Below are 25,846 nucleotides of genomic sequence, written 5' to 3' on the forward strand. Positions count from 1 at the left end.
AAAACCCAAACCAGCAAGTTTTGTATTCATAAAGTCACAAACAACTCTGCACTACTTTGTAGTATTTGTTTCTTACCCAACTTTCCAGTAAAATGTTGATGGAGGAAGGGTCATGGTGGGGATGGCGAGTCAACTTTGTTGATTTGTCCTGTTGCAGATCTGTTCTAGCAATGACTGGACAGCCACTTGCCACTTGGAGTTGTCCCACTACACATTAACTAATATTTATAAAGAAAAGGGAGGGAGGGAGAGGGGGGTGGGTGATGGGCATTGAGGACGGCACCTGTTGAGATGAGCACTGGGTGTTGTATGGAAACCAATTTGGCAATACATTTCATATAAATTTCAGGTCCTCACAAGGATTAGGCAATTATTGAGAACCTATCCATTTAATGCATCGAACTGAAACCCTTCAGCGGCAAGTTTCAGCGGCAAGACTTGAACCCTAAACACAGCCTTGCAAGGATCTGGCCTTTGGCTGCCATTTTTGCCTCATTCCACCCTAATCTCCCTGTTACCTGAGCTTCCACTATATTAGTTTTGAGTTTCAGCTCCAGGACCTTTGCACATGCTTCTTCGCCTGGACGACCCCCTCAGTTAACTAGATCCACCTTTATAGCTCCAGTCAAGGTCACTTGTTCAGTGACTTCCCTGACCTCCAGTCTAAGTCCTAGAACCTTCCTTCAGTCATTCGCAGTAGGGTTTCACTTTGCAGTTGTACACTCAATTGTGTGGTTATTTTGCTTAATGTTTGTCTCTGCCCATAATCCATGCTCTCTGAGAGCAGAATGAATGCGCGACTGGGTTACCAGGTGTATACGCAGGGACACAATGGTTCCTGGCATGTGGTAGATATTCAGTCAATATCTGTTGAATAAATGATTAAGCGAAAGGTTTCCAGGACTAGTGTAGAGATCTGAGTACCCAAGTGAGGAGACCAAATCCCTGTTCCCTTCTCCCCGCCCCCCCCCCCCCCGTTTCCTCGGGGCTTATGGGGGTGGTGGAGGGGATACAGACCAGTAAACACAAGAGTATCCTGCGACCAGAGAAGCTACGTCCCGCACCTTCTTCCACCTGGTGGGCGATCCTTTGAACCAACACTTCCCCAGCCTCAGCGAGTTCGGAGGAAGGGGTGGGTTTAAGGGCGGATGCTGAAGGTGATCGATCAGCCGAACAATAGATCCCGGTGGAGATCCCAGGTCCTCCGCAAGGCTGCCGGAGCCCACGCTGCCGAGCTCCGACGGGCGGCCAGCTGACCCCTCTGGCCACCCCTAGTGCCCAAAGCGACGCGCTCTCCCCAGCGCCGCGGCGCGCCAGCCAATGCGCCCCGGGCGCGCCAGCTGCACTGGGGCCCGGGCGCGCGCGATTGGCAGCCCCCAGCCTCAGCCCTCGCGCCCCACCCCCGGACGAAGTTCTGCCCACGCCTGCTCCGCGGCCTCCGCCCGTCCCCCTCTTTCCGCCCCCGGGGGTGTCCGGCGCGGGGCCCGGATCCGGCCGCACGCTCCTCCCACGCGCCGCGGAGCCACCAGGTTCGAAGCGCCCGCGGTCGGCGCAGTCCCCTCCCGCGCGGGACCATGAAGGTCGAGTTTGCGCCGCTGAACATCCCGCTGGCGCGGCGGCTGCAGACGGCCGCGGTGCTGCAGTGGGTCCTGTCCTTCCTCCTGCTCGGTAAGGACCCCGCGCGCCCCCGGCCGCGCGAGACCCAGGCCAGACGCCGCAGTGCGGGGGGCTCCGTTTCCTCCCTCGCTGCCAGTCCTTGGCCAAGGACGGAGCTGAGATTGCAGCCCTTCTTCCGCCTGAGCCAGAGCAAACAGGTCAAGGAGGGAGTTCGAGCTAACTTGGGACTCTCCTTTTTAGTTTCTCTCCCCGTGTGAACCTCGTAGCGAACGAACGACTATTTGCCAACTGTTTTAACCTGTGCTTTTTTTTTGTCTTTTTGATTGAGGCGTAGCTTACCTACCATAAAAGGCAAAGATGATAGGCATACAGATGAATTTTGGCAAATGGACATACCCAAATATAACCAGGACCCAATCCAGCCATGGAACATTGCACTGTAGCCCCTCAGAAGTTGCTAAACTCTTTTTTCTGGAACTGTCGATTCGTAAAAGGAAAACCAGTGCCCGATTATTTACAGCCTGATTCCTTCCTCTTCCCACCCTCGTGACCAACTGCCTTGTTGACTTTTCTGTGTTTAAGGTCATCCGGGTGCAGAAAGGCACCTTTCTACTAGATAGACTGGGTTGAGTTGGGTTGGGTGGCTTGTGTATGTAAATAACTCGACCCAAGGGGTTCTAGTGGGTTCCCAAGTTGATCCCATCTGGAAAGGGCACGTGAGGCAGTCGCTAGATAGAGCAGGGTGGCTTACCTGAGCCCCTTTTTCTCCCCTGGATGTTTGTCCAGCGATTGGAGTAGATGGGGGCTGGTATGAGAGGAGGGAGGAATTATGGAGAACGTGCGCTCTTCTGAAGGCTAACGTCACTTGTGGGCTGTAAGGAGCTGACAGGCTGTACGTTGAGGCCGCAGTACGATCGGTAACAATAAGCCCACTGCACTGTAGACGTCTACACTTTTGAAATGGTTTCACAGTTTTGAATGCCTAGCTCAGTGGTTCTCGACCCTGGTTGCACCCGAGAAACACTGGAAGAGCTTGTAAAAAAAAAAAACGCAGACACCCAGGCTCTATCCCCAGAACGTCTTAATTCATTTGTTACAGAACGGAGCCCACGCGGCAGTATGTGTGTGTCTCTGTAAACATGTAACCGTGTGTGCGCATATACGCACACAGATGCTCCACGTGACTCTGCTGTACAGCTAGGGTTTCCTGAAAAAGGAACTTCAAAACATTAGCTCCTGAAGTCCTCGCAGGCCAAACGGAGACAGGGGTGGTAGCATGATACTCCATTTTGCGCTGAACCATCGAGGTAACAACAAACACATTAGGGCATAGTACGTTCCAGATCCCGTTCTAAGCACCCTACACTATTAACCGTTCGGCCTTCACCACGACCCTGTGAGGTAAAGGACTGTTCATTTCTGCCCTCGTTGGACAGATGAGGAAACGAAGAGGTGAAGTAAATTGTTCAAGGTCACGCACAGTGGGAGGTGGAGGAGCTGGATGGAAACCTAAGTGTTCTACCCAGAGTCCCTGCCTTAACCACTCTGCTGCCCTCATGTATGGCTTGAACTTGGAGACGATCTTCCCTGCTGGTCAGTCAGCTCCTCTCTGGTAGCCCGTTGTCCTTTTCTCGTGTTTGTCATTGCTCGTGTCTGTGTATGTCTGCGGTTACTCGAGAAAGGTCCGCATTGTCATCCTTGTCCACCGGCTCAGTGCGGGAGCACTCAGCACGTGCCGAGCCCACGGAAGGCATGAAACAAATACTTGTTGAATGACTGTCTCACTCTGTCACCCAGAGGGGAAGCTGTCCGCCCCATGGGTCGCTAGTTGTATTAACCCATGTCACCCTCACAGCAGCCCTGCGAGGTAGGAGCTACCCCTGCACTCATCTTACAGAGGAGGGAGCTCAGAGGTGAAGTTGCTCAAGGTCACATGGCTCCACATAGCGGGCGGAGCCACAGGTGTTAAATGTGCGTGGACTAGTGACTTAGGCATGACCAATGATTCCTAATCTGAGTCGGACTGGACTGACTTGCAGACCATTTAAAAGTCTGCGTAGACAGACCATAAAAAGTCGTTGCGCGCATTTGACTTCTGTGTTATGTATTTTGATAATTTTATTTGGAAAAATTTCAAACATACAAAAAATAGAAGTGTGTGAACTCTCATTTACCCATTACCTGGATTTATGATTATTTTGACAATTTGCTGTATTCGTTTCGTCAATTGTTTTGCAAAAACGTTTTAAGACAAAGCACGTTGTTATATTTTAATCCTAAATATTTTAGTACGGAGATATAGAATTAAGTATCTTTTTTACATAATCAGAGTACATACGTGGCATAATTGTTTAAAATCATTTAAAAATTTTTTCAGTTTATTTATTTTGAGAGAGACAGAAACAGGATGAGTAGGGGAGGGGCAGAGAGAGAGGGAGCGAGAGAGAACCCTGAGCAGGCTCCACACTGCCAGTGCAGAGCCCGATGAGGGGCTTGAACTCATGAACCGTGAGATCGTGACTTGAGGCGAAACTGAGAGATGCTTAACCGACTGAGTCACCCAGGCAATCCTGCTTAAAATCATTTAAACTAAGTTCATATTTTTTGAACTGTGTCAAAAATACACTTTGGTGATATATCTGAACAAGGTTCTCAACAAGACCTTTGTATTGCATTTGGTTTTGCTTTTTGTTTTTTTATTTTTTTTCTTTAATGTTTATTTATTTTTGAGAGAGAGAGAGAGTGTGAGTAGGGGAGGGTCAGACAGAGGGAGACACAGACCGCAAAGAGGGCTCCAGGCTCCGATCTGTCAGCACAGAGCCTGATGCGGGGCCTGAACCCACGAACTGCAAGACCGTGACCTGAGCCGAAGTTGGACGCTTAACTGGCTGAGCCACCCAGATGCTCCTGCGTTTGGTTTTTACATGTCGTTTAATTTAGAACAGTGTTCCCTATTTGTTTTCTTGTCGTGAAGCACTAAGGAAACCAGGTTATCTGTCCTGCAAGATGTAGCCCTGACTGCTTCTTTGTGGTGGTAACTTGTTCCTCAGTCTCCTATATTTCTTCGACAGTGAGAGTTAGAGCTAAAGCTTGATTAGATGTAGATGAAACCTTTGTGTCAAGGCCTCTTCCCAGGTACTGCTCTGTGCTTCACATTCTGTCAGGATGCACAGAATGTCTAGTTGTCCCATTAGTTGTGTCTAAGAGTGGTCAGTGGGTCCAAATAGGAAGTCATCTGAGGGCTGACCGGTCATTGACATGTGCAAATGAAAGTTCTCTGTTGATCATTGCCATGCCACCTAGTGACATAAGTCTCCATTAATGATGCTCGCTTGAATGAACTGTTCTATGGGGGACTGCAAAATGGCGGTGTTTTTATTCTGTCATTTATTCATCATAGCTAGAATTCATGCAACGAATAATTTCGCCCCATCAGCTAGGGCTGTTTGACTACCCTACAATTCAATTCTTACTGGAAAAGGTAGGGTAAGAGCTTACTTATTTCCTTCCATTTAATTGTCAATTTTGAAGTAAGGAGTTGATGTTGTAGGTACTTTCAGTGTTGGCGAGAGTTGTTTTTTTTTTTAACGTTTTATTTAGTTTTGAGAGACAGAGACAGAGCGTGAGTGGGGGAGGAACAGAGAGAGAGGGAGACACAGAATCTGAAGCAGACTCCAGGCTCTGAGCTGTTAGCACAAAGCCCGACGCGGGGCTTGAACCTATGGACCAGATCATGACCTGAGCCGAAGATGGATGCTTAATCGACTGAATCACCCAGGCACCCCAACAAGAGGGTTTTTATTAGGTATATCTTCAGCTCTCTAAATCAAAGTCTTGGAAGGCATTTTTCTTTCCAGGAAATGAGTTTAAGCTATTAGCCCTTGAAATATGAAATCATGAAATCAAACATCTTTTCCTTGAGATAAATGTTAAACACCTGTCATCCAATCTTACAACATTGTATTAGGTTTTGGTGTATGACATAATGATTTGATGCATGTATACATTGCAAAATGATTACCGTAATAAGTTTAGTTAACATCTGTCACCACCCATAGTTACAAATAATTTTCCTTGTGATGAGAACCTTTAAGACTTACCCTCTTAGCAGCATTCAAATACAATACAATATTGTTGATTCTAGTCACCAGGCTGTGCATTACATCCCCCGGATTTATTTATCTTCTAACTGGAAGTTTGTATCTTTTGACCCCCTTTGTTCATTTTGCCCACCCCTCCACCCCCCTGCCTCTGGCAACCGCCAATCTGTTCTCTGTACCTATGAATTAGGTGCTTTTGGTTTGTTTTCTTTTTAAGATACACACACAAGTGAGGTCATATAGTATTGATCTTTCTGTCACTTAGTCCACATAGCATAATACCCTCAAGGTCCATCACAATGGCTATTTCCTTCTTCTTTTTTTAATTTTTAAAGTTTACTTATTTATTTTGAGAGAGAGAGGGAGAGAGTGAGCAGAGGAGGGGCAGAGGAGGGACCGAGGGGGACAGCGGATCTGAAGTGGGCTCCATGACAACAGCAGAGAGAAACCTGATGTGGGGCTTGAACTCATGAACTGTGAGATCATGACCTGAGCCGAAGTCGGACACTTAACCGACTGAGCCACCCAGGCTCCCCTCATTTGTCTATCTTCATGCCAGTACAATGCTGTTGTGATTACTGTGGCTTTATAATACTTTTTGGAGTCTGATCTCGTTAGTCCTGAAACCTTGGTCCTTTTTTGAAAGAGTTGTTTTGATTATCATAGATTCTTTGTGTTTCCATATGCACCTGAGAATCAGCTTGTCAGTTTCCACACACACACACACACACACACACACACACACACCTTCTGCGATTTTCATTGGGATTGATTTTTGATTGAGGTTAGTCTATAGGTTAATTTGGAGAGAATTGATATCTCAAAAGTATTGAGTCCTCCACTGTGTGATATTATTTATATCAGAAGTTTTTAAACTTTAGAGCGTATTTTTTGAATATTTATTTATTTTGAGAGGAAGAGAGAGAGAGAGAGAGAGAGAGAGAGAGAGCGCATGAGCGGAAGAGGGACAGAGAGAAAGAGAGGGAATCCCAAGCAGGCTCCTTGCTGTCAGCATGAAGCCTGACGTGGGGCTTAATCCCATAAACTGCAAGATCCTGACCTGAGCAGAAATCAAGAGTCAGACACTCAACCAACTGAGCCACCCAGGTGCCCCTAAACTTTAGAGCATATTTAAGATTCCCTTGGGCATTTTTGTTAAAATGCAGATTACTCAGAGACTTTGATTCTGTAGGTCTCAGGAAGGGCCATTAACTTTTTAAAACTTTGTATTTTGAGGTAATTCCAGAAATAATAATTCTAGAAAATAAAAATTCTAGAAAGTTATAAAAATTCCAATATTCCTTTATCCCATTCCCCAATGTAACATTTTACCATGTTTTTTTCTTTCTCTGTCCCTATCTCTCTTTCTACACACACACACACACACACACACACACACACACATACACAGACACAGTTATTATTTTTTTTAACTATTTAAGGGTAAGCTACAGATATGCTTTCTCTTTATCCTTGAGTCCTTTAGTGTACATTTTCTAAAACCAAAGACATTCTCTTACATAACCACAGTACAATTATCCAAATGACAAGAATTAACAGTGATGCAGTTCAATGATCTAATCCATACATAGACGCTATTCACATTCCAGTAGCTGCCCCACAAATGTCCTTTATAGCAAAGGAACCCACATGTTGTATTTAGTTATGCCTCTCTTTTCTTACAGTTTTCAGTTTGTGGCTATGCAAAGTAGTTCTGTTTATTTTGTCCTTTAGCTTGTAAACATTTCAGAAATATTAAGAACATGGGACTAATTGTACCTGGATCCTTGTAATTTATTTGCCTTTATTAAATGAAGAAGTGGGTCCAATAATGAATGAATTTACTTAGAAATTTTTTTTAACGTTTATTCAGTTTTGAGAGGCAGAAACAGAGTGTGAGCTGGGGAGGGGCAGAGAGAGAGGGAGACACAGAATCCGAAGCAGGTTCCAGGCTCCGAGCTGTCAGGACGGGGCCCAACGCGGGGCTTGAACTCACGGACTGCGAGATCGTGACCTGAGCCAAAGTCGGCCGCTTAACCGACTGAGCCACCCAGGCGCCCCTGAATTTGCTTTTAAATAAGAAAAATGCAGTTTCCTCTCCATAAAACTTTTTAAAAGCATTGGGGAGCGGACCCACATTCGAGGAATACTGAGCTGCAAAATTCTGCAGAGGGGTCTGAGATTTGTCTTTTAGTATCACCCTAAGAAACTCTGGGGGGTAAGTGCTCTTAAAATAGGAATTTTAAAAATCAGAAGAATGTTATGCTTCCATTCTTATAATCAACAGATGACTCTGATTGTGTTTTGAAATACAATGCCTCGGGAACAGGAAAAGAAAAGAATGTGCCCGCTGGACTCTGAATTCCATTTTCGTTCCCCATCCTCTGTTACATGGTTAAAATAAGTATAGAAACAATTTCCATAGGGGAAAAATGAAAACTTCTTGGATACAAATAGGAAGGCTACATATACAAATTAAATATTTTCAATTATTTCTTAATATTGGTCACTATTAAAACCCAAGTAAACCAACCTCAATAGTTTTTGTAATATTTTTCTGATGCTGTTTGCTCATGGAAATTTAATAGAATCATGTTCACGATGAGACTATTGTTACTTAAGTAGATTTGTTCTTCAGTTTTGTGTAGTTTTTTTTTTCTTTTCTTTCTAGTGGAGCCGTTTTCTTTCTTTTTTTTTTTTTAACTTTTTTTAATGTTTATTCATTTTTGAAAGAGACAGAGCACAAGCAGGGGTGGGGCGGAGAGAGAGGGCGGGACACAGAATCTGAAGCAGGCCCCAGGCTCTGAGTGTCAGCATAGAGCCTGATGTGGGGCTCGAACTCACGGACCGCGAGATCATGACCTGAGCTGAAGTCGGATGCTCAACCGACTGAGCCACCCAGGCGCCCCTATATTTCTTTTTTTTTAAAAAAATAATCTTTTGGGGCGCTTGGGTGGCTCAGTTGGTTGAGGGTCCGACTCTTGATTTCAGCTCAGGTCATGATCCCAGGGTTGCGGGATCGAGTCCCGTGTTGGGCTCCGTGCCGAGCATGGAGCCTGTTTGAGATTCTCTGTTAACATTTTGGCATATTTTCTCTTGCTGTTTACCTTTTTTAGATTTATTTTTACTGAAGTAATATATGCGCTGGAGAACAAATCAACTAGCATTTTGGATTGAGCCCTGTGACATTGGTGTTTCCGAAGGTCCCAAGCGGTCAGTGGTGGCTGATAGCATTTGTTGAGTGTTTCCTATACACCATCACTATTCTTTACGCTTTTCGTGGTATCTGTATGTTTCATTAACCAGTTATTTTTCCATGTTACAAATATTACTTTCTTAAATGTTGAAAAACTGATAAAGTTAAACCTAGAATGTAAAGGAAGTTATGTACGTCAGGTCTTTGAAGAAGTGCCTATAGACAAAGCACATTTTTAGGATTCACTGATTTATCAAATTCGGCTACCACTGTTGGAGCATTGGCCCTGGATGAGACATTGTACAGTGCCCTTGTTCAGCACCATTTCACTGATGGAGGCACAGGTGAGCCCACTGGAGTCAGAAATGGCGGGGGGGGCAGGGATGGCAGAGGAAGATCATTGCTAAATGCTGCAGAGAAGGCAGCCTTTTGTAACATTGATATTTTCTAAACAGCCCCCGGTAATTATCTTCTAGAATGTCCCAAAGTCTGGAATTGCCTAATTATGTTCTTACGATTGGAGTCAGGTTCAGCATTTTTGGCAAAAAGTCGGCAAAGGTGATGGGGTGTATTTCCCATCAGATCCCATCAAGAGGCATCATGTCATTTTGTCCCTTTATCGGTGATGCTGAATTTAATGACCACGCTACACATTTTGACTGAGTCTTATTTGTTTCTGATGTTTAGCCCTCTTGAAGCGGGTAGGACATTGCAGCCCTCTTCACGGGAGCCAAAAGGTGGAAACAACCCAGATGTTGAATGATGAATGTTTTCTTTTTCTTTTTCTTTTACGTTTACTACAAATGAGATTTTGTTTTCATTTAGACTGCAATGTACCATTGTATCCGGTATATCTATCTTGATTTCGTTTCTTTTCTTTCCTTTTTTTTAGGAAGTGAAAAAATTTATTTATTTATTTTTTAAAAATTTATATCCAAGTTAGTTAGTGTACCGTGCAGTAATGATTTCAGGAGTAGAATCCAGTGATGTAGCCCCTACGTATAACACCCAGTGCTCATCCCAACAAGTGTCTTCCTTAATGCTCCTTGCCCATTTAGCCCATCCCCCGACCCACAGCCCCTTCAGCAACCCTTAGTTTGTTCTCTTAAGAGTCTCTTATGTTTTGTCCCCCTCCCTGTTTTTATATTATTTTTGCTTCCCTTCCCTTATGTTCATCTGTTTTGTCTCTTAAAGTCCTCATATGAGCGAAGCCATATGATATTTGTCTTTCTCTGACTAATTTCGCTTAGCATAGTACCCTCCAGTTCCATTCATGTACTTGCACATGGCAAGATTTCATTCTTTTTGATTGCAGAGTAATACTCCATTGTGTATATATATATATATATATATATATATATATATATATATCACATGTTCTTTATCCATTCATCCATTGATGGCCATTGGGCTCTTTCCATGCTTTGGTTATTGTCGATAGTGCTGCTATAATAAACGTTGGACTGCATGTGCTCCTTTGAAACAGCACACCTGTATTCCTTGGATAAATGCCTAGTAGTACAATTGCTGGGTCGTAGGGTAGTTCTATTTTTAACTTTTTGAGGAACCTCCATCCTGTTTTCCATAGTGGCTGTACCAGTTTGCATTCCCACCAACAACGCAAAAGTGATCCTCTTTCTCTGCATCCTCGCCAACATCTGTTGTCTGAGTTGTTAATTTTAGCCCTTGAATAATGAGTGTTGAACAGATGAATGGATAAACGAATTATGATATATCCCTATATATGGGAATATTATTCAGTCCTAAAAAGGAATGAAGTCCTGATACATGTTTCAGGATGGACGAGCCTCGAAAACTTGATGTTAAGTGAAAGTCTACAGAAGGTTACGTATTGGATCATTCCATTTTTATGAAATATCCTGAGTAGGTAAATCCACAGAAATAGAATGTACATTGGTGGTTGCCAGGGGCAGAGGATAAGGAAATGGGGAATAACTGCCTAATGGGTTCAGGGTTTTATTTTCGGGTGATCTAAGTATTTTGCAACTCGGTGGAATTGGTAGTTGCACAACATCGTGAATATGCTGAGTGTCCCTGGATTAATTTCCTTAAAGTGGTTGATTTATATTAATGTGAATTTCACCTTAGGAAAAAAAGTGAAGGGGGGGAAGCTTCCTAATGATGTAGAGGAAGTAGAATCTATGGGAATGAAATCATAAAAGAGTACGAACGACAGAGGCTGGCTTGTACAGCCTGCACCCCCCAGTCAAAGCAACTGAAGTTCAGGCCTCCCGTGCAACTTGGAATGTGGATCAAGGCAGTTTTAAGAGATGTCAACGTCAGTTTTGAGAACTGCACCATGGGTTGGAGTAGACTTTTGTATCTTTTCTCTTTGACCTCCAATTCGGAAGAGTCATGTTACGTTGGATCGCTTAATGAGATAAAAATAGAAAATAGAGGTGATCCAGTCACCTAGTTTTCTTAGTGTTTTCTTCTTTCAGTCCAATTTAGGATCACGGGATTTAAAAAGCTATTTTGGTGCTGTTTGTGATACGAAATATTAAAGAATGTGTGCCATGTGTGGAGTGGGGGGGGGGTTTAAATTAGGACAGCTCCTTTGGATCGTAAGCTCTCAAAGTATATCAAGTGACAAAGGCGTTTCTGCTCAGTGGTGTAGTGTTTTACTGATTGTCCTATGGAAGTAAATTAAAATGTGGGGAAATGTGATGCCGGCTTATGTGTATAGAGAAAATTTGTTAGAAGCCCACATTTTCAAAATGAGAAGAATGATTGACGTAGTATTGACATTCAATGGAATGTTCATCAGTTCTCAAAAATACCATTTATGAAGGTTTTAAGGCCACATCGGTGTTATAAAACAGCTAACGTGAGATAATCATAAGCGATAAAATACAAAAATAAAAAAAAAATGTGATCAGCCATGTTTAGGAAACATAACCTGTTCATAGGAACAGAAAAGGCCACAAGGAAAAATTTGAACAGTACTTGTTGTGGAGTGACAGGAACATGAGCAATATTTTATCTGCTTTTATTTTTTGCGTTCTCCAAGCGTGTAATAGTGAACACAGTTACCCTAACAATGGCTCCCATTGTCAAGTGCTTGCTTGGTGCCAGGCACGGTGGCCTCTCTGCATCTCCTTCCCCACGGTCCGTGGAGGCAGGTGCTGGTATCAGCCCATCTCACAGGTAAAGGAATTGAGGCTCAAGGAGCGAAAGAACTTCGCCCCCTGTTCGGCAGCTAGTCGGTGGCAGATTCCAACATAAGCAGTCAGATTCCAGATCTGTGTCTTAACCATCGTACGTGCAGAACATCTAGTGGCTGTTAAAGACATATGCAATATGTATTCAATTAGTGCATATGTGGTTGGGTTAGTGAAACACTGAATTGATGGCCGGGGGATTTTATTTCTGGACCTGCTCTTGACTCCCTCTGTGGTTCAAATTGAGTCAGTATGCTTTTGGTCTCAGTCTCTCCATCATTATAGTAAGGAAAACAGAACCTCCCATTTACTTGATTTTTTTTTTTAATTTTTTTTTTCAACGTTTATTTATTTTTGGGACAGAGAGAGACAGAGCATGAACGGGGGAGGGGCAGAGAGAGAGGGAGACACAGAATCGGAAACAGGCTCCAGGCTCTGAGCCGTCAACCCAGAGCCTGACGCGGGGCTTGAACTCACGGACCGCAAGATCATGACCTGGCTGAAGTCGGACGCTTAACCAACTGCGCCACCCAGGCGCCCCCATTTACTTGATTTTTTATGCCTATGAGCCTGCTTATCCGCTTGTAATAAGTCCTTGTAAGTTTATGGTGCCATTGCCATAAGCTAAGAATAGTTTGGTTTTGTTAAAAAAGAAAAAAGTGGGTGGGTTTAAAAATTTAGGCAGATCCAGGTTCAAATCCTTTGGACCCTCAAAATCCCTGAGCCTCAGTTTCCACAACTGCAAACTGGGTACAGTAATGTGTACCTGGAGGGTCGTGAGGAGGAGAAAATGACACTGCCTGTGGGAGATGGTCACCCCTCATGAACTGTTCTCTCCCCTGTCTGTCTTAGCTCACCTGATCTACCATAGAGTACAGAGTAATGAGATCTACCTAAGTTTTCTTGTACACTTTTTTTTTTTTACACATTTTAGTAAAATAAAGAGAAGATTAACCAACAGTGGTAAATTGTCAGCACTCAGACCTGGGTAGAGGCAAGCAGGTGAAGCAAGATGAAATGATCCTGGTAGGAGTGAGAGCAAAGGACACCCTTTTGGCTGTGCCCCCAGAGTCATGGAAACTTCACTGGCTGTTCCAAAATGCGACAAAACACCCCACGGAGGGTTAGAGGGCACATCCTTCCTTAACTCTTCATGCACCTTTTCGTAAACAAACCTTACCCTGGAGAAAGCAGGTCAGTTCTCTTACTGGGGTCCATTTAGTGTAAATCTATGTTGGGATATGTGTGGATTTATATATCTCCAGAAATATAAATACTTGTTCTGTTTTTAGCCAAAACAGACAAACAAACAAGACAAATTGTATCTAGCAAACTGTCATAGTTCAAGGTGCTGTTAATCCGATCATGATCGTTTGGGAACAAAACTGTAGCAAAGCTGATAGAGAGTAGACAGGAGTTTGGGGGACTGAAGTCGGCTCTAGAACAGAGAGTACAGCACATAACAGAAATCAAGAGGCAAGGACACTTCCTAAAGTAGTGGTAGTTGCTGGCATTTATTGTGTCGAGCTTTATGACTTTATGCTCCTCTCTTTCTATTTCTATGTATTTCTCTTTCTATAAATATTTTTTTAGCATGATAGCACGCACATAAAATGTCTGTCTTAGCTTAATGTATTACTTTAAGGCAAACGGTCTTGTCACTACTACTTAGGTCGAGTTTTGTCTGTCCTTGCTTCACATACTTTGAAGCTGTGTCATGAGGTGTGTAAACCATTTGGGTTTTGCTTTGTCGTTGTGAAATGTCGCAAGTAGTGATAGGTAAAGGAAGATGTCAGGAGTTCCTCCTATACTACCTCTGACTCTCGCAACAGAGTTCCTGAAAACAGAGTTTGTCGCTGGAATGTTCTCTCTTTGTGGGCACATAAATAATGGCTGCTTAAGCAAGGTAGACATCTGTAGTAGGGAACTCTTCTGCATCCTTTCAGCCCTGATTCCTCCGTATATCATGCCAGGGAGGTGGTGTAGACCATGGACTTTGAGAGTGGACTGTGAATTAATTAATTAATTAATTTAATGTGTATTTTTGGAGCGAGAGAGAGACTGCGAGTGGGGAAGGGGCAGAGAGAGAGGGAGACACAGAATCCGAAGCAGGCTCCAGGCTCTGAGCGGTCAGCACAGAGCCCGATGTGGGGCTTGAACTCACGGACCATGAGATCATGACCAGAGCTGAATCCAGGTGCTCAATCCACTGAGCCACTCAGGTGCCCCGAGAGTGGGCTATGAATTTAGATCAACCGCCTCCATTCTGTGGGACTTGGGCAATTCATTTAACCTCATCTGCTGTCTTGTTATATTACCTCACTTGAACTGAGGCTCAGGTTTTGTTTTTTGTTTTTGTCTTTTTAGAGAGAGAGTGCGCGTGAGCAGGGGAAAGGGGCAGAGCCCGACGTAGGGCTCGATCCCATGATTCTGGGATCATGACCTGAGCCGAAATCAAGGGTTGGATGCTCAACTGACTGAGCCATGTAGGCGCCCCGAAATGAGGCTCAGTTTAACACACTTTGTGTGTATTCAATTCCCCTGCCATGGGCCGATGGTGATATAGTACAGTGAGCAGATGCTAACTGACCCTGACTCCTGAGGTCTTTCCCTTTCTTACAGCACAGGTGTGCATTGGGATCATTGTGATACTGATCATACACAACTATTGGTTCCTCTATGTCCCTTATATGACATGGCTTTACTTTGACTGGCGTACCCCAGAGCAGGGGGGCAGGAGATCCAACTGGGTCAGAAGCTGGACCGTGTGGAGGTATTTTAAGGACTATTTTCCAATTCATGTGAGTAGAATTGTTTTGTGTAGTACTATTTTGAGTTGGGAGAAGAATGGAAATTTGTTTTTATCACACACAGTTTAAGCTTTTCCCTTTTCAGAGGGAGAAAGCCAGCAGATCAGCCCAGACTAAACGGGATCTAGAAGGCTGTGTGTGAGGGGCCCTGGGCTTAGGAAATAGTTTAAAAATTGGGAAACATCACTAACCCAGAGAACTACATGAGTCATGTTCTCTATTTCCTTTTGACAGAGGAACTAATCATGAGGGGGTTTCTTTGTTTCTTATTGGAAACTGATCAGGGAACTTTTTTTTTTTTTTTAACCTCAATACATACTGTAGCTCATCAAAACTTGGGATTTGGATCCAAGTCACAACTACATATTTGGGTTTCATCCCCATGGAGTGCTCGTTGCTGGAGCCTTTGGAAATTTTTGTACGAATTATTCGGACTTCGAACAGCTGTTTCCTGGATTCACTGCATATCTCCACGTGCTCCCATTTTGGTTCCGGTGTCCTCTCTTTCGAGAATATCTGATGAGTAGTGGTAAGTGAAGGCAGATCACTATTTCTACCATGTTCTAGGGAGGCAGGACCACACAGAATGTTCCCTCCCAAACACAGGCTTACAGTTTTGTAGTAAAACCCTTCGCTTTTTTCCCTTTCTGACACTCCACATGCTGCTTGGATGATTCTTGCCTCTGCCACTGGACTGAAAGTCCCAGGAAGACACAGACTGTGTCTTTTTTTAACACACCTAGTGTCTAGCCTTGTGCCTGGGATATAGGAAAGTTCAATAGATGTTAATTCAATGAATAAATCGATGAGTGCATTTTGTGTATTGAGATGTGGAAGAAAGAATCTCGGGTCAAACAAGTGATAGACGGTGCCTTTGGAGAGGCACTTTGCATGTTTTTATAAACATTAGAGATGGAAAATGTGCTCCAGTATGTCTTGAAGCAATGGCGGTATGTAAACTAAGCATACTTAATCTGCCTTTTTCTTCCCGGATTAAATATCATTTGGCTCAGAAATGAGTTCATTCTACTCTGCTACTCTGAACTACTGGAAAACTCTTTGATTAATGAAACCATAATTATACCAACTCCAAGAATAAAATTTAACTGGAATGCTGGAGACACTATATTAATGTGCACAGAGGCTAAGCTTGTGTTTACAGCTCTCACTGTAATTTGAGGGGTTCAGTTTGTTTGGTTTTCTGACTGGACCGGCTTATTGACTCCACATGAACTGCAGCAACTCACAAAGCGCTTTATGTTTATGGTTGCTGTGTAGGTTAACTTTACTGTCTTGCGTTTCTTAGATATAAAGGAAAGCGGATAGTCTCTATGTGAACACTTACAATTTCAGGATCAGTAAGTGGCATATTCAGAGACAGAATTTTCCAGGGTCTTCCAGGTTTTCATTACTTCCTCTTAATTTCTCAAGTCTCTGTTGTCATTATATACCTGATAGGAAATCACTAAGCACCGGAGGATCAGGATCCCTGGCTGGGTTTTTGGGTTCTGTCTACGGACCTTCACCCGCAAAGCCCTGGGCTCTCTGTTCAGTCTGGGCTGCCACTGTATCTGGCCTCTAGAGGGCGCACCAAACCTCCAAACTACCATAGAGGCAAAAAAAAAAAAAAAAAAAATCCCATCACTTCCCTGTTTTGGAGACACTGATTGGGTTTGTTTTATAAAAGGAAAAAAAATTAAAGGGAAATTTTTTGAATTTCAAAAAAAAAAAAGCACAGAAATGTATTTACAGTACACAGTTGTGGTTCCAAGCCACAAGTGCGTTTGAGTGGCATAACTGAGAGCAGGTGTGGCAATTCATGGCCCGAGAGATGGAGATACACCCCTCTCCGTGGCCATGGCAGATACATATAATCAACCTGAGAGTCTTTCTCCAAGTAGTGCCCTCACACTCGCTGCCATTTACTCGAGCCGGCATTTGAGATTAAACTTGTCTGTTCACTCAGGCTTATGACATTATGAGATCTTTTCCTTTTTCCTATGACCTGAGATCTCCTAAAGGCTAAATAAAAATATCCACACTTGAAGCTCTAGGGTGTCCTTGTCTTAAAGTTTAGAGAGTTCTTGATTTTTCCTGGAACCGGCTTCCTAGGACAGCCCCTTCTACTCTGTGCCTGCCTTGGCAGCCGTCCGTCTGGGCATGAGAGACAGACGGACATGTGTACTGAACCCCCGGTAATAAAGAACCAGTAGGGTTTCAGAGGTCCTTTGCTGACCAGTGCCTGTTTTGCTCTTACCCAATAGATTTCTGTTGCTGTAAGTCCCTGTAGGTCCCGCCTCCAAACCATTCCTCTTGGTCCATTTTCATGAGTCTGTACTCACCAGGTGTCAGGCGGGACACATTCCGTGTTTCAAGACTCCTGTTCCTTCCTGTGTACCGAGTAAGGCTGGGCAGGTAGCAGAGATCAGCTCACAACAGCCTTATATACTACACAGAGGAGGTCAGTAGGAAAAGCAACTGACAGATTCACCGAGACTTATTGATTGCTGCGGGCTCGTGAAGGTAGCAAGCAATGTATATGTCATCATATCATCAGCCTCTAGCGCAGTGTCTGCCTTGTAGCAGGTTCTCAGTACGTGTTCTGAATGAAGGAATGACTGATGTGTCGACATGATTGCTAAGAAGGGGGAATATATATGGGAGGAGCCTATACTTTTGACTTGGGTGACAGAGTAGATGATGGCCCCATTCCCCCTGAGAGGAAATGTTGCCAGAAGGACAACCTTGAGGAAGAATACAGCGCACTGGGTTTGGCAACATGGAACCCGAGGTGTCTTTGAGTTGTCAAGGTAGAAATGTCCACTGGGCCATTGGAAGTGTGGGTGTAGGGCCTCAGGAGGAAGATGTCCCAGGAGATAACATTTGGGAGAACTCAGCAATTGTAAGTGGTAGTTGAATCCATGTGTGTAGATAACGTTAAAAGGTGTTAGAAACGAGGAAGGAGCCTGTCATAGACCAACCTGCTGTAACGAAATACCATAGACTGGGTGGCTGAAATAATAGACGTTTATTGTTCACTGTTCTGGAGGCTGGATGTCCAAGATCAAGGCACTGGCAGATCCAGTGTCTGGTGAGAGCCCCATTGCTGGCTTGCACACAGCCAGCCATCTTGTTATGTCTTCACATAACATAACCCCTCTCTCGTCCTCTTTTGATAAGAACACCGATCTCATCTTGGGGCTGCATTCTCATGACCTCATTCTTTTATTCTTTCCAGAGGTCCTACTTCTTAATACCATTCTATTGGGGATTAGGGTTTATAGAAATTTTGGAGGGATACAAATATTCAGGTCTTAGAGCCCTAAGACATAGCAGCAGTTACAGAGATCCTGTGAAGGGAGCCTAGAAAGGGACACCGAGAAGTGCCTGGAGGAGAGTCGGTATCTGGAAATCTAAAAGGCCCGGAAGCTATGCCTCCAGTCTCCACTTAGGGCACCTGGGGCACAATGGCCGTGCCTTGAACTCAGAGGAAGTTCAAACCCATTGAGGCTCAGGGTTCTTTGCCCTCTAACCCACCACTCTCTGCTTCTTCTCTCTTTTTTTAATCTTTATTGATTTATTTATTTTGAGAGAGAGAGAGCAAGCAAGCACAGGTGGGGGAGGGGCAGAGAGGGAGAGAGAGAGTCCCAAGCAGGCTCTATGCTCAGCACAGAGACCGGTACGGGACTCCATCCGACAACTGTGAGATCACGATCTGAGCCGAAATCAAGAGTCGGACGCTTGCTTAACTGACTGAGCCACCCAGGCTCCTGCCTCTTCTCTTAAGAAAGTGGTTGGTCACTCAGAATCCTGCATTATTCTATATTCCCCCAGTAATAGGAGCTCACAGAAAAATAAGCATATAATTTTCCTTTGAGAGATGAGGTGTGTTGTGTCTTAATAAAACGTGTCCGACATATTCTTTTATGACCAAAAACAACGGATGAAGCCAAGAATGGGAGGAAACAATAAGACATTAAAAAGGAATTATCTCTGAAATACAGGTCATGAATGGCTTGTGTTTTCCTCTTTTTTCTTTTCCTGTAAGAGTTCATGATGTTTTCCTCCAAGAGGACATAGTACATTCGAAATCTGAAAAGGAATCTTTAAAGTTATTTTTATGTGGGAAAGCCTGGTACAAAGACCGAACAATTACATCACGGTCTTAAGTAAACATTTTACCAAAGTCAGACTAGGCATTTTGGAACCATGTAAAGATCTGGTTATTTGTTAAACGTCTGAACTTTTAAAACCATTTACAATATAAACGTAGGTTTGGGAAACAAGAATCCATGTAGAATATCTGACAACAGGCCCTTTGTGTTCAGAAGATCTGTTGCAGCCTCTTGAAAAGGATATGCTTTTTGGTTCTGAGCCAGGATTCAGCAGGCTACTGATCAAGGCCACCAAATACAGCCATGCAGGTTGTGACTGAACAATTGCAGGGGGCCCTTTTACTTATAATGCAGTATGAATAGAGTCCATAGATACAATTGAGCAGTGCACAACCTATCCAAATAAGCGGTAGATTTAACAAGTGACATCTTAAAAAATTTCTTTGGATAAAATTTTAATGTTTATTTGTTTTTGAGAGACAGTGTGAGTGGGCGAGGGGCAGAGAGAGAGGGAGACACAGAATCCGAAGCAGGCTCCGGGCTCCGAGCTGTCGGCACAGAGGCCGACACGGGGCTCGAACCCACAAATGGTGAGACCATGACCTGAGCTGAATCGGACACCTAACTGACTGAGCCACCCAGGCGTCCCAATAACAAGTGACATTTTAAAGATGCAGCCCATCACCTGCCAAAACGTTAGATATAATTAATGGAATACGTTACCAAAGATCTGGCTGTGTCAAAATTATAAACTACAAGTTGTTCCATATGTTAGCAGGGTAGGGAATTTTGTTAAGTGTTCGCAGATGCCACAGAGTATTATGATAAAAATGCTGTAATTTTTTTGTAATTTTTTTTCAACGTTTATTTATTTTTGGGACAGAGAGAGACAGGGCATGAACGGGGGAGGGGCAGAGAGAGAGGGAGACACAGAATCGGAAACAGGCTCCAGGCTCTGAGCCATCCGCCCAGAGCCTGACGCGGGGCTCGAACTCACGGACCGCGAGATCGTGACCTGGCTGAAGTCGGACGCTTAACCGGCTGCGCCACCCAGGTGCCCCAATGCTGTAATTTTTAAAACACAATAAGTACTTAACCTTTTTGTTTTATTCACGAAGGACCAGTCTCAGTTTCTAAGAAGAGTGTGTCCCATGTGCTGAGCAAGGAGGGAGGTGGAAACATTTCAGTCATAGTTCTCGGGGGCGCGGAAGAATCGCTGGATGCCCATCCTGGAAAATTCACTCTGTTCATCCGCCAGCGGAAAGGATTTGTTAAAATCGCTTTGACCCATGGGTAAGTAGTTTCTCATTTCAGGTACCTGGGTCAGAGAAGTTAAGACATTATTTAAAAAAAAAAAAATTTTTTTAACGTTTATTAATTTTGGAGAAACAGACATGGTGTGAGTGGGGGAGGGGCAGAGAGAGAGAGAGAGGGTGACACAGAATCCGAAGCAGGCTCCAGCTCTGATCTGTCAGCGCAAAGCCCGACGTGGGGCTCGAACTCACGAACTGTGAGATCATGACCTGAGCCGAAGTCAGACGCTCAACCGACTGAGCCACCCAGGCGCCCCTAGAAATTAAGACGTTATTAAATGAACACAGAGAAATAAAGTATTGTTTCTTGTCCTTAAAGGCAGACCTCCTCTTAGTTGACCTGACACTAAAAGTAAATGTCGGTGTTCATGGGGACTGGAATACGACCTTCCCAGTAAGGTAGTTCAGTGTCACGGCATCCAGCACCTACACTCACCTTGCAAAGCAAAGCAAACAAGAAAGGTACAAAATTGTATATTCGCAGTACAGATTTCCAGTCAAATGAACAAATGAACCATGGCCCAAACTATAGGTGGGAAAGAAGTTTCCCGGAGCTTTGATTGGCTCTCGAATAAACTTCCATAAATTGCTAGGCTGCTGAAGTCCCTTCTCAAACGATTTCAAGTATAAGTTTCATGGTGTGGAACATGAAATTAGCAGGATAGGGAGGCAGAGGAACATTGAAAAATTGTCAGGAATAGGTTGCAAAAGCCAGCTGGACAGAATAAAATACTTAAATCCCTTCCATTGAAAATCTGTACTCTTCCCCTTTGTTATTTGTAGCGCCTCCTTGGTCCCAGTGTTTTCTTTTGGAGAAAATGAGCTGTTTAAACAAGTTAACAACCCTGAAGGCTCGTGGCTTCGAACCGTGCAAGAGAGGCTACAGAAGATCATGGGGTTTGCTTTGCCTCTTTTCCATGCCAGAGGGATTTTTCAATACAATTTTGGCCTGATGCCATACAGGAAACCGATCCACACTGTTGGTATGTACCTCAAGGACCAAACGCTTGTTAGAATAAGTAAAAGTATTACCTAACTTTGAGCCATGCTACTGTTATTGATTGTGGTGTTGGTGCGAGAGAAGTGGCTTCAAGTAAGAACTTCCTAAAATAAGAATCCTATAGATGTTATTTGAGCTTTATTTATGATACATCTTTAGCTAAGAAATGACTGTTTTTCACTTGGGAATTGAATACTTTCAAGAATACTGCTATTGGGGGCGCCTGGGTGGCGCAGTCGGTTAAGCGTCCGACTTCAGCCAGGTCACGATCTCGCGGTCCGGGAGTTCGAGACCCGCGTCAGGCTCTGGGCTGATGGCTCAGAGCCTGGAACCTGTTTCCGATTCTGTGTCTCCCTCTCTCTCTGCCCCTCCCCCGTTAATGCTCTGTCTCTCTCTGTCCCCAAAATAAATAAACGTTGAAAAAAAAAAAAAAAAAAAGAATACTGCTATTGAACTACAGGGAGAATCCAATTTAGACATAGAGTTTCTTCCTTTTTTCCTTTTTTTTTTTTTAATTTTTATTTATTTATTTTTAAGAGGGAGAGAGTGAGCAGGCTAGGGGCAGAGAGAGGGAGAGAGAGAATCCCAAGCAGGCTTTGTATTGTCAGTGCACAGCCCGATGCAGGGCTCAAACCTATGAACTGCAAGATCGTGACCTGAGCCGAAATCAAGAGCCGGATGCTTAACTGCCTGAGCCACCCAGGCTCCCCTAGACATAAAATTTCTAGTACTGTATATGAATCCATTTCTCTGTTCGAGCAGATCGTAACGTAGCAGTCCTTTGATGAATGCATTGCATCACAGTCTATTAATGTATGCAGATTTCTGTGTAATGAATATCTTCATCATATTCAGTTCACATAGGCATCAGTCTGTAGCAAAAACGATTTTGGGAGGCCACTCACTGTACCTGTATGTATTCTAATATAGACTGATCTTATTTTTAAAAAGTTGTATATTGGGCAGACTTGAGATGGGGGAGGAGGGTGACAGACCATGTTGACAGAAGGACTGAGGAGCAGAGTAATTAGCTCTTCACATCGAAAGTGACCTGGACCGCCCAGCAGGAGAAAGGGCAGAGCCAGACCCTCGTAGCACAATTAACCAAACTATATATACTTCATCTGAAACTGGAAGGAATAGTTTCACCAGAGACAGTCCATTAAATGCCATTCAAAATGTTTTTAGGTCTGTTTCCTTAGAACAGGATTTTACTGCTTTCAGTTTCTGAGAGCATTGCATTTCACGTGCAGTCACATGACACTATTTTTAACTGTGTATTTAACTCACATGGAATGTTAGCAGACTGTTGATTAGTTACTGTAATGGTAACACAGAGATAAGTTTGCCGTTGTGTTTTTCCAAGAGAAGCTGGTTACATTTCTTTGGCTATATATATAAATATATATAAATAGGTTGCAAAATATATATATATATATATATATATAAATATATATTTCGCAACCTATATATATATATATATATATTGCAAACTATATATATAAATATATATATATTTATATATATATATTTAAGCAGGTAATCAACATGTTTCAGAGCATGATTTTTCTATGTCCTGATACTGGTTTTGGTCCCTTATGTGCAAAGTACTATAGTTGGCATTTGGGGGGATATAAGGAAAATTGAAAGACATTATTTTTAGGAACTGAAGTTTAAGTGTAACTCATACACGCGTGAAATAGGTTGCCAATGTTGAAAGCCAAGTGTATTTTGTTGGATTAAGTGATTACAGTTATCACCCAGTGGGGTTAAACTTTAGTTTTGAGTGGTTATCACTTGACACAGCCTAGTTTTAACTCTGCTGACAAATAATTATTTGGGTCAGGGGTCAGATAGAAATGACCAGATCTGAATTCGTTGTTGAGACTAGCAAACAGAGCTCTGGTTTTTCGCTCATGCCTGTCTAATGTGCTTCTCTTTAACATTTAGAATAAGGGAAATTTGCTTCAGTCCATCCTTTCTGCTTACCTCCCAAACAATTATATCGGAAATACCACGTCTTATCTCTGGCATCTTCAGTCTCCTGCCAGTATTTGAAACCTTTTAAAAAAGCAAGCTGAGAATATGAACATTTACATAACACCTCAGCCGCCACGAGATTCATTTTATCATCAGCCAGATGACTGAGGCCAGCCTGATTTGAGTGAACCAGACCCGCACAGACCATGTGCATTTAAGGACTTTTATTTGAAATAACCCAAGTAAGGATAGAATATGGACCATTCCTTAGACAAAAGCAGAGCTATGTATCAATCCAATGCAATGTGATATTGCAACAGAGACCTAAGTTGCTGTGTTCATTTCCGTTTTAAATTAATGCACTTCAAACCCAGAGTTGTTTCTTTGCTGACTCCCTGACAGAGCCCAGGCAGGTCAGGTAGCATCCAGACCAGCAACTTATTTTGTGATCTGTCTGCTCCCCTTCTACTTAATTAAGAGTTTATATTTAAAAAAATAAAATAAATGGGGCACCTGGGTGGCTCAGTCGGTTAAGCATTTGACTTTGGCTCAGGTCGTGATCTCACCATTCGTGGGTTCAAGCCCCACATCGGGCTCTGTGCTGGCAGCTCAGAGCCTAGAGCCTGCTTCGGATTCTGTGTCTCCCTCTCTCTCTGCCCCTGTCCTGCTCACGTGCGCTCTCTCTCCCTCTCAAAACTAAACAAACGTTTAAAAAAAAAGTGATTAAAATAAAAGAGTTTGTGAACTTAACTCTACCTCGCATCGTAAAGACTCAGCAAATATTAGTTCAGTTCATCCTCAATCATCACTTCATCTTTAATTCTCTCACTGACAGCTGTCTGGAGATGCTCAGATTATCCATCCTACACATGTGCATGCATCTGTGGGACTTCACTTCCTCATCGACGTTAGAGCATTCATTTCAGCGTTAACGATTCTCTAATACTAGCGAGAGTTACTAACACTGCAAGGCTGTGTCTGTTAATATCCTACTAATTAAATCCTTTTAGAAGAAATACGTTCTCATTAAACCCAAAGTGCCATCATCAGGTCACAGTTACCCTCCGTGTATTTCTTACACCAAACCTTGCTAAACCACCAGGTTTCTCTGTGTCCTCCATCAAAACCCTCTTTCCTCTTTGCTGAGGGTCATTCAATGCTTACAAAAGGGCAGTTGGTGGTGGAATGAGTGAAATAGGTGATGAGGATTAAGGAGTTTACTTGCTGCGATGAGCACCGGGTGATATATCGAAGTGTTGAATCACTATATTGTACACCCGAAACTAATATTACGCTGTAGGTTAACTAATATTATAGTGTAGGTTACACAGGACTAGAATTAAAATGAAAAAAGTAATATAAGAAGCTACCATAGGGGCGCCTGGGTGGCTTGGTCGGTTAAGCGTCCAGCTTCGGCTCAGGTCATGATCTCGCGGTCCGTGAGTTCGAGCCCCGCGTCGGGCTCTGTGCGGACCGCTCAGAGCCTGGAGCCTGTTTTGAATTCTGTGTCTCCCTCTCTCTCTGCCCCTGCCCTGTTCATGCTCTGTCTCTCTCTGTCCCAAAAATAAATAAACGTTAAAAAAAAATTTTTTTTTAAAAAGAAGCTACCATATATTTCCTTTATACATTTCAAAAATTGTATATAATTTACGTATTTTATGTTATTGTTGGTTTATCAAAATACAATAAAGCGTTCACAAAATCGTGATTCGTTACATAAATAATGGAGAGAAACTGATTTAACTATCGCGTGCATCATAATAATCAGGAGGGGTAATTGAAAGAAGTTTAGAGTAAACACAAGTAAACAATGTGTAAAGGAGTGTAGTTCCTGGGAACTGTTTCTTTCCACAGTATAGAGCTCCAGGAGGCCCGCCGGGATTTTGTCTTACTGCTCCCTGCTGTATTCCCAGGGCCCACAGAGTAGGAGCTCAAGACCCATTTGTAAAGAAATCATTCTTCAGTTATGCCTGTCTGATGATACTTCTTAAGTTTTTAAATACCTAACACGTAGACGTTAAAAATTTTAAGGCAGGCTACTATTCAATTCACGTTGTAGAGCCCGTGCGCGTGGTATGACGGGAAGTTGCATGTGTGGGCAAGAAAGCAAGAGACAAGGGAGGCTTGCCGTTTAAAGGGGGAAATCTCATGCACCGTTGTATGTGTTAATTTTAATTCCTGGAAGTTTGTGTCGAAAAATTTCACAGGTTCAGAAAAGTTTCATGAGTAGTAAAATGAACTCCTGTGTGCCTTTCTCCCACACTTGTAACATTTTGCTGCAGTGTTTCTCCCGCTAGTGGTCTAATACAGCACTGAACTTTCTGATAGGAGCTGAAATCATGACATCCGCTTCTGTGTGTCTCTTAAGAGCAAGATGATTCTCTTCTCTGATGTCAGTGCAATTTAGGAAATTGAACGTTGATCAAGGACCGTTAACCAGTGTACAGCCTATATTTCAAATTTCCCCAATGGCCACAATCGTTGCCTTGTTAGCTGTGCTTTTTGGGGAATGGGGTGGGTCACGTGTCTTTCC

The 25,846-nt window shown here is 43.4% G+C and overlaps 1 protein-coding gene across 2 annotated transcripts in view; it reads left to right on the forward strand.

The window, feature by feature from the left end:
* Positions 1 to 1,277: 1,277 nt before the first annotated feature.
* Positions 1,278 to 25,846, forward strand: part of MOGAT1 (monoacylglycerol O-acyltransferase 1) — a 34,424-nt gene continuing 9,855 nt past the window's right edge. Inside the window, exons 1-6 of one of the 2 annotated variants that reach the window (XM_043577969.1) lie at positions 1,278 to 1,668; positions 14,718 to 14,896; positions 15,230 to 15,434; positions 20,139 to 20,313; positions 21,117 to 21,316; positions 23,284 to 23,844. In XM_043577969.1, coding sequence (XP_043433904.1) covers positions 1,575 to 1,668; positions 14,718 to 14,896; positions 15,230 to 15,434; positions 20,139 to 20,313; positions 21,117 to 21,316; positions 23,284 to 23,288 — 858 coding nt within the window. In that variant the 5' untranslated portion in view covers positions 1,278 to 1,574 and the 3' untranslated portion in view covers positions 23,289 to 23,844. Of the gene's footprint in view, positions 1,669 to 14,717; positions 14,897 to 15,229; positions 15,435 to 20,138; positions 20,314 to 21,116; positions 21,317 to 23,283; positions 23,845 to 25,846 lie in introns of those variants that run through there. The other variant, XM_043577968.1, reaches the window with a different exon arrangement.

Source organism: Prionailurus bengalensis, chromosome C1, assembly GCF_016509475.1.
Source record: "Prionailurus bengalensis isolate Pbe53 chromosome C1, Fcat_Pben_1.1_paternal_pri, whole genome shotgun sequence".
Taxonomy (NCBI): Eukaryota; Metazoa; Chordata; class Mammalia; order Carnivora; family Felidae; genus Prionailurus; species Prionailurus bengalensis.